The sequence below is a fragment of the Macrobrachium rosenbergii genome, chromosome 17 (genome assembly GCF_040412425.1).
Source record: "Macrobrachium rosenbergii isolate ZJJX-2024 chromosome 17, ASM4041242v1, whole genome shotgun sequence".
NCBI lineage: Eukaryota > Metazoa > Arthropoda > Malacostraca > Decapoda > Palaemonidae > Macrobrachium > Macrobrachium rosenbergii.
The window spans coordinates 26,090,835-26,100,764 of NC_089757.1; the positions used below are offsets into that span (position 1 = coordinate 26,090,835).

A 9,930-nucleotide genomic window follows, 5' to 3' on the forward strand; every position below is an offset into this window, starting at 1 on the left:
CACTTCATTGGCTCACAGCCCACACCTTAAAAAATAATTTTAATCCACTGATAACGACTTAAGGTATCTCGTAGACAGGAGACACATTAGAACAAGTCGGGTAGGGGGAGGGAGTGTTTTGGGTACATGTCTAATTTACAGCTGAATCTGGTAATTTTCGTGATTTGTACCATATAGTCGAAAAACCTGTGAACACTCCCACACCAAACACTTTTTTTCCCAACCCATTTTATCCTTATGGTACTGGAAGGGGCCTACAGAACTACAATATATCTATATTTATCCATTTACCACATAGCTGACACATTTTAAACACGGTTTGCGCATAAATTGGTCTTATTTTCTTTAAATAATGCCTTCACTTGGAAAGCCTAACAAACTTTAACGGCCCCTTTCGAAATGATAAAAAACTGATATTATATTTTAAAAATAAGAAAATAAAGCGAAAAATTACTGTTTCGTAACGTTAATGACAATGTATATATTCTGAACCCGAATTCAGATCGAGATAAGTCTCAAAATCCTCCACTAAATTTCAGTGAAATCCTTTCATAACCTTTTGAAATATCCTGTGGACAAATAACAGACAAACAGACAGAAAGATGTGGGTCAATAAATGGCCTTCGTCCAACTAGTTTCAATACTTCAGTGCTTTGCTTCAATAACGTTCTAGAAAAAGTGTCCTTCACTATTCTATGCGTCGTAATCTCCGGTTTTAGCACACAAGATCCAATTCTATCAAAAGAAAGCAATAAGCGTTCGGTCCAAAGGGCTTGTTATTGTTAGCTTATCGCCGATAAGGATGTTTTTTCCACCTTCGCTCGTGCCCTGGGTTTTTTTCTTTTCGGCAGATAACTGGGAACACTTGAATAACCTTATAAGATATACTCTCTCACGTGATGAGAAGAGAGTTTAGAATCTACCAAAACAATGCGTATAAAGAATACGTTTCCACGTGGCTGGGTCGATGTTTTTGCTGCTGAGAAGAACAATCGTTGATACTTTATTTAAAACAAAACGTCCTTGATACTGTAATTTTTTTCTGATTTAGTCACCAGCCAGTCTCACACAGTGAATCTATTCCGTGATTAGACGTAATATACTGTGATTGCGTTGTGCTTTATGATTCTGATTATTTGACAAAAATTCTGTGTTACCTTCGACTACAGACGATCTTTGCACCACTTGATAAACATTATCTCATGTAGATGGAGAATTATTTTCAAGTAGTTTAACTGCAAGTTAAAGACGTTAGACAGCTATATGACAGAAGTCCAAGGAGAACGGGTGATAAGTAAGAGGCCTGCAGTGCGCCCTACAAGGCAAACTGTAGTCTGTAGCTTCCTCAAAGGTAATACTGATACACATTTAATACGGATTCCTGTATTTACAGATGACGTCACCAGTGCCACGTTTCGAATTTTTTGTATGATGAATGTTGCACCAGTGTTCCCCTGTCTCGAAGACAGCGGCCTCCTGGACATTCATCTCCCAGACAGAACTTCCCGAATGGGTAATTTCCTTTTCCAGTTCTAATGATTTGCCACACTGTCGAAAGCTGCCGTGTCTGGTCGTCTTGCTGTTCTGAGAGGCAAATCTTTTGTCCATAATTGTCAGTGGAAAAGTATGTAAAGTACTCGCCATTGCTCATTTGCAGCTTAATGTACGGTAGATGGCTTCTTTTTGTGCTTAATTTCTTCATACTATCATAACGACCAGAAGGCCAATTTCAGGGAGAAGGTACGTGGAAAAATATGCTTTCTCTTTTACTGCACCTGGTAAATACAGCTTACTGCTTTTGTTAATTCCAGTATCGTTTATCACAGCTGTTAAGTTTCAGTTATCAGGCGGCAGGTGTGCATCTAATATAGAACCTGTTTCCTGTATACAAGAAAAACTGTTTTCAGGAGTATTTTCATGGCAATTATCATTCCCATCAGAAGTTAAGCACTTCTGCATACGTGAGTCATAGCAAAAAAAAAGTAACAAAATTTGAATTTTTTACTTAGTGTCAGATTGTCAGAAAAGCCAGCAAATACCCACAGCCTATAATAAAAAAAACTTCCCCTCTTCTCTCTCTCTCTCTCTCTCTCTCTCTCTCTCTCTCTCGTGATATCGAAGTGGAAGTGGATGTGAAAAGACCTGAAGTTTTATTAAATTTTTCGTCTTGATTCTACTTTTTATTCTTAAGTTACTTGAAAACGCAGAAGCACAATTATAAAAATAAAAGACAAGTTATATTCAGCATCCCCAAAATAAAAGTACTGACACAAAGTTATACTACTACACATTTTAATTTCATCAGCTACACCTGCTTTTTAGTAATTGTATACTGAACCGGTATAAATAATAATAATAATAATAATAATAATAATAATAATAATAATAATAATAATAATCTTTATTGCGGCTCAGGGCCATATACATGGAATATACAAATACAATACACACAATCTAGATACATAAGGTAAAATGTGATAAAAATAATTATCGGCAGTATCCACACAGTTGCTGAAGAAGTAGAAAAAATAGAATTCATAATAATGGTAATGACAGTAATTACACGGAGAATAATAATAGGTATTGAAAGAGAATTTACATCTCTAAATCTACAGAACCTCCGAACGATTATAAACGCCTTAAAACGATCTTGAGGACGGCAAAGAGTTGACTGAGCAATAGCAACGAGTCCCATCTACGTCAATTCAATAACTGGAGCGTGGAAAACGTCTGGGGGAAAGTGTCCGCCTTCATCTTAAACGATCGGCATCACAGCTGCTTCCGTCCCCCTTATGCACGGGTACAACTGAGAGTACGAATGTCTGCAGAGAGGTCCGGGAGTGGGGGGGGACTAGTTGGTTGGCGAGGGGAAAAAATTATTTTTATTGGCACTTGCACCTGTTACAAAAAGTCGACACGCCGTGTTTAACATACTTCTGGTGGCCACAGAGGTAATTGCAGTCCCGAACAAATACCAGGATCCATGCTGAGAGACCGAGTAAAATAACTACTGTTGCATTTGCCTTCCCGAGCAAACGTCTGAATGTACACGTGTCTCAAAAGAAAAGCATAACAATGTTGAACTCTGACTCTTACTACAAACATGTTGACGAAAACACTTTTCCAGGCACGTTTAATGTTGGTGAGCGACTTTTTTTCCAGGATGGAAAATGTTGCATCTAAAATGGACCCGTCTAACTAATAACCAAATGGATAGCTCTCTTCCGGCTGCTACGTCATAACTTATAGATGACAATGCCACATTACTAAAACAAACACTATCTGATTTCTCACTGAACTATTTATGAAGATACAGTATAGTTTCTTAATCCGTGAATGAATTATATTCAAATTTAACACGTGGAAAGACCGTCTTGCAATGAGCCTAAAATAGTGACTCTTGTAACTGGATTACTTTGTACATGATTTTGGAAGCATAAAATTAAGCACAGTGTTCCGTTCTGTTAGCACCAAAATCGTTGTTAATTTGATTGTAATTGAACCTATTAACTATGAATTTTTTAACAGAGTTTTCGTACTAAACTTGTCAATATTATTTAGATACAAAGAAAAAACCCGAGCTTCAATAAAAAAAAAAACTGAATTCACTCACAAAGATGCGTTTACTGCCTTCGAGCTCCTTAGTATCCCTGATTTGGCCCTTGGGCCGATAAAGGTTGAAGACCCTTTCCATAGGTATTTAGGTACACAAGTACTCATTTTCCACAACCCTCTCTCTCTCTCTCTCTCTCTCTCTCTCTCTCTCTCTAAACTCAATGCCAGAGAAGAAATAAAGGAAGGAAGCTAAAAACACAGGAATATGGAGGAAGGAGAAGATAAACCAAGAAAATATTTTGCAAGTAATACCTAGAGAAACAGTGAAAACATGGCAAAAACTGTCATGTAATACTCATAAAAAGGTAAGAATTTATATACAATACAAAAAAGTCAATGAATCAACAAAGCAGAACGCAAGTGAATAGATGCAGAAAGATATCTATAAAATGTATTAAAATGAAATAAAAACAACATGGAGTGGAAAAGAAAGAGAAAAGGTATGAAAGACTTACAGAACAAAAATAACGACAATAATATTAACGCAACAGTTTCAAAGAGAACAGACGAAACATGTGGAGCTAGCCACACTTGTGGAGAATAAAAATAGAATTACGGCAGCAAGCATATCAAAAATAGATGACGAAAGTAACAACAAATCTTTGAAAATGTTAAAGGGGAAAGAAAAGAAAGCCGCAGGCCTGGTTGTATTAATGTACAACATATATACTCGTCGTTAAGTAACCAAATAATTTATATGAAACCAAATCGAAATGCACGTATGAAGTAAAATATGGCGAAACCAAGATTATGTTAGACATCTATGGAATAAAACCCTCTGTAAAGAAACTAGGAATAATACCATTAATAAACAATAACATACAAATGATTCGTGCCCTTAATAACAGAGGGAATTGAAACTCGCATGCAAACAATGAATAAATAATGGTGGAATATAAGATTTTTTATATTACAATACTGCACTGAAATCAAAATAAAGTAGTAATCAAGGAAGATTTTAAGACAGGCCATGATTCGATAATATAAGAATTAATTTGAATAATGAGAGGATATATGATGTATCTTGAATTTGGAAACGATACTGCAAAGGTTTACAGGATGGCAATACAAGATTTAGTTACCAAACCAGAAATAAATGAGGTGCAAAAATAGATAACCAACTTCATAGAGTAATATTGAGACTATCAAGGTACACAGCATGCTGCACCTTGAGATCTGAAAAGGGGGTATCATCCAGCCACACATGGGATATGAAGAACAAGTTACTACATCTTAAGCAGACTGTCAACAGTAATAGGAATAGTCCCACCTTGGATTGTGCAAATTAAAGAGCATCTGAAGGAGTTCGACCAAAATTTAGGAAAAACTGAAGTGAGCATATTAAAGAAAAGCCATTAAAATAAATTATAAAAGTCGGGACAAAAAAAGCATGGTAGAGAGAAATTAATGAAAAATCGACAGTGAATACCCATAAGAAATTTACGGAAAGCATGAGAGGAGATACTTAGTATGATAACACCGAAAAGACAATGTCTATCTGAGCTAGACTGAAAACGTTAGGTTTAAATAACAGAAAAAAGATTGAATAGAAAAGAACCGAATCTTTACACTGCGAAGAGAAAAATTAAAATCTGGATCTTTTTTTTTTTTTGGTTGCCAAGGACAAAAAAAAAACGATATCAAGAGATTTAGTTTCATGGTAACCACCGTATTAGATGATAAAGATGCCTAATAGCCCATATCATACTTTCCACAGATATGTCTACAGATGGGGTTCAGGACATGAACGCATTTAACAAAATTATATGGCACCATAGGGAAAACAAACTTAAACAAGCACAATCAAAGGTAAAAGAAGCATGTGAGGGAGCCGTTTCAGAGGCAAGTCCCTTCCCTACTTCTCTTCTTACTACTACGGTATTGCTGTGAGTCGATGCGTTTCATACGACTACAGTCAAGTAAGACTTATACTTAAAATAATACCGTTCAACCAGTGGAAAATTATTTTGATTCTCTTTGCAGTAGTTTATATCAAAACATTCTAATTAAGATTATGCAATAAATTCATTTATAAATTTTGTTATATTCAATTATCACATGAAACAAACCCCTGTAAACATACCAGACGACACACACGAGCCATGCAATAACAAGAACTTGTTACGGTGCAGCTGCCAGTACTCAACTATTCGTTGTACACAGTGCCAAGGGCTTTCAAAGACTAAATTCGTTATTATTACACTATTTTTTTAGTTATTTTCAGGTAAGATAAAGAAATATTGCAACCCGGTTTACGCAAGATTTGGTAGGGTATGTCGAAACTTTGGGCTGGTAGCCTAAGATCTAAGGGACTAAGCACTACTGCAATGTGTGTAATATATATGATATTTATATTATAATAAATGAGGGAATTTATAAACAATTAGGAATAAATGAAGAAGAAACTGAGGGTCAGGCAGTATTCATAGGGGAAGGCAGAATAGAAGATGGCTATCTTTATCATACAGTACTGTATAGAACAGCTACAGAAATATAAATCTTGTTAGAGGCTAGTAACTGCAATAGACTTAAGTAAAGTGGTAGAACTATAGAATAGCTCCGCATAGGGTGTTGCCTTGGAAATTGACTTTTTCTACAGTATTTTGTTTGCTTATCAAGAATATACCATTATATTTTGGCGGTCGACTGTAATTAACCAGTAATTAACCTCAGAATTGATATGTTATTGTATGCTGGCCATCCTGGAATGCTGTCACGCATGCACAATGTTCTGGGGGAACTTTTGGTAAAAAGTGGAGTTTCCTTCACCGGGGCTTCCGGGGGGTGGAGCCCCTGACTAAGTAACAGGGCCTACTAGGTTAGGTCAGGGTATGTTAAGTTAGTATAGTTCCTTTTATAATAGGTTTCCTTATCCAATCCTTTCTGGGACATATGGCTCCCTAATGACTTGCGCATGCACAGAACCATTCCATAACAACAACATGACAATCTGGTCTTTCTCCCAGTGATTTCCCCCATCCAAAACCCCGCATTCCCAAAGGGTCCCCAACCACGTTGCATAGAGATATGAGGTTAATAGTAATTGACCAACAATAAACAACATCACCTCCTTCATCAGCAACACTAAGAGTATAGGAAAAACCAATTTCCGCAGTAATAGTCCATTCAGAGCTGTTCTATAGTTTTACCATTAAAGTTTTTGATGCAGTAAAAAGGGAGGCAATAATAGAAGTTAGGAATGAATGTACAATTCACACAATAGACAGAAACAATGTTAATCATATATAGGTTGTGAGTGACAACACAGTAATGACCTTGGGTAGGTTATAGAGCTACAAATGGAAATTACAAGAAGAATAAGACAAGGATACACAAGATCACCATCCCTATTTAACCTTTTAACCTGTATGATAATAAACAGAATAGAAGTTTGATTTAAGCTAAATTCATATACAGTATTAATTTTTCCTCAAACACATCAAACATAATATCTGACTTTCTCTCTTATATTTATGCTTATTAATCATTATTGTTAGGAACAAACCACTCTTGTTTGTTTCGCCTACCTCTAGCCTATATCCACCAATTATGGGGGAAGCATAATGGGACACTGGGGATTTTGGGTGACTCTCTAAGCTGAGCTAAGACACCATGACAGGCTGTGTACAACCTTACTGAAGACCAGGTCGTTTAACTTTTACTAAAGAGTGTCACAGTGCTAATCACTGTAAATTAATACTTTCTAACCACATTTAGTGCCATGTTCTACTTGGCGAGGGGAGAGGGGAGACTTAGGAACTCCAACATTTATACATAATGCTCACCTTAATTTTTTGATGGCTGTCTTGTGTGTTTAGAAAGTATGAAATTTTAAGTGGTTTTTTAGATATTACAAACAAAGTTAGTAAAAGAAAATGACTCTTCACCATTACTGTTTTGAGAAATTTAATTATAGAAAATGTCATTCAAACACCGGCAGAAATCTAAGTTTTGTAATTATTTTTTAACAATAACACTAATTATTATCACATCCATACATTATTGTACAGAAGACATTTCCAAGGAGAAAATGGGAGAGGGATCTCAAAATACCTGTATTCAGGAACTTGACTGTGAGAACTTTTGAAGTTTTAATTGGCTAATATGTTGAAGTAAAAATGTATAGTTTGCAATTACACTGATATCTAGGAACAAGCAATTAAGGCTTATTTAGAGGAAGGATTTTCATGACAGGGAGCAATTATTGTAAAAGATTATATGTATATAATCTCAAAGAAGGAGAGTAATTTTTTATTGGTGTGGTAACCTGTAAGGATTTTTAGATTTATACAATACTTTTTGTAATGTAATTATGACAAGTACAGTACATAGGATGATGAATAATATTATATAGTTCACTTCCCATAATGACATGATGTCAAATTTGTGCTGTGCATTCTATAGTAAAAAATTATACAGTATAGTGTTGCACATGAATTTATTTCTAATTATTGCAGACTTGATCAAGATGACTACCAATACAGATCTTGCTGCTCAGGTGGAACAAAGGTAAATCTCTGCCACAGTTACATTATTGCCTTTTGTGCATGCTGCACACTGTATTAACAACTCAGCTTAAGTAAGTATTCTGCTGGAATTGTAACCATAGTTCTGTTATAAGGTAAGAACTTGTGTTATTTACAGTCTCATAGATGAAGTATTCTTTATACAGTTAACACACATATATGAGCCTTGATGTGGTACTTTTAGAAATCATTAAAATTTCTGTCATTATTAAGTGAAGTTTCAGTAGTTCATTAGGAAAAAAATAGAACATTATGTTTATTACTTGTTTTTTTCTTGAAGTGCATCATAAAATTTCCATTCCATGGAACTTTTTCCTTCTGTGGCTTACCTACTGAATTTAGATTTTATGCAAGTTTAAGTAAAACAGCATTAAGATGCATTTTGTAACTAGTAGATTAGACACGGTGCATTTATGAATTTTGCATTATTTTGTGGTTGAGTTTTATTTTTCTTTATAATGGGATACTCCATTTCCTTTAAGATTTCTTACTAATGTGCTTGTTTCAGAGTCATTCAGCTATGTGGAGAGTTCAAACAAGGAATAACCTATCAACTAATTCAGAATGACATGCCAACCTTGAAATTATCACAGATAGTGGATGTCATCAATAAACTCTTAGCAACGGTAAGTAATTTTAAAGGCATTATGATGTAAAATATATGTAGTGTGTATATGGTACAAAAGTTTGTTTCACAGACCCATACCGTTTTCATTCTTTTGAAAGCTGTTTTATCACTAGCTGGTAGTATCCAGGCACTTGTATAATAGTCCTTGGTAATATTAAAAGTTCTTTGAAGTTGGGGAATAAATCTTATATATATGACATACTCATGGTCCCCCAGGGCTCCATAAGACAGACCAACCAATTACAAAGAATTCTCTTATTGTTGGTCTCAGCCAGAATAGTGCTTGTTGGCACAGTGATAGAATGTAAAGGACTCAGGACAGGAGGGCTCTATCTCCTGTACTACAACTATCTTGGGTCACCATGTCTTGCACTGATGTGACAACAGCATAATTTGGCCATCTTCATTACATGCCAGGTCTGTGCAAGATAAATGTTCACCCCAGTCCCATGCCTTTTCGTCAAGAAGACTGCCTTTTGCAGCTTATGAGTTGAAATTGTATTGGGTCCTTGAACTGAGGGGATGACATGAGTCTAAGAACCTTATTCAGGGACCAGGTAATGGGGAACTGTGCAGGAGCTGACCTTTGCAGTGTAAAAGACTGGAGAACGGAATGAACAATTTCTATATTATAATAAATTCCAAACCATAAGGCAAGGGTTCTGCCAGTGCTACCTTGTATGCCATGATTGCTGAAATAGCAAGGTGCTTGACCTCAAAAGATAATCAAATGTAAAATTGTTTTAACAGATTTCAGCTGGGCTCTCAGTGTCAGAAGGGAGAATGTGTAGACAACTTCTCCTTCTTCCGTCTTGGATAGAACAATGGACGGCAATGGAATCTACTCTTTCACCTGTTGTTGAAAAAATTAGGAGCCAATGACTGTTTGGATAATTCAGGGCTACTACGCAAGTGGTTCCACTAAAAGCTAGTAGATTGTGCAAAGCTTTCAAAACGCAGGACAATGAAGGAAAAAGGTATATTGTCCTGCATTTGTTCGAGTTTTGTAGGAATGCATCTCTTGCTATTGCCTGAATGTCCAGGTTCAAAGACACATACACTGGAATTTGATGGTTCTCACATTTGGCAAACCAGTCCACTTCAGATTGTGGAGGCATGTTAGCAATTACTGACTTGAGAGAAGCTCAGCATGAGCCTAAC

General features: G+C 35.9%; 1 protein-coding gene across 2 annotated transcripts in view; it reads left to right on the forward strand.

The window, feature by feature from the left end:
• Window positions 1–5,494: 5,494 nt before the first annotated feature.
• Window positions 5,495–9,930, forward strand: part of Polr3F (RNA polymerase III subunit F) — a 14,595-nt gene continuing 10,159 nt past the window's right edge. Inside the window, exons 1-3 of one of the 2 annotated variants that reach the window (XM_067119703.1) lie at window positions 5,495–5,534; window positions 8,073–8,124; window positions 8,650–8,767. In XM_067119703.1, the coding sequence (XP_066975804.1) occupies window positions 5,510–5,534; window positions 8,073–8,124; window positions 8,650–8,767 (195 nt within the window). In that variant the 5' untranslated portion in view covers window positions 5,495–5,509. Of the gene's footprint in view, window positions 5,535–5,688; window positions 5,840–8,072; window positions 8,125–8,649; window positions 8,768–9,930 lie in introns of those variants that run through there. The other variant, XM_067119704.1, reaches the window with a different exon arrangement.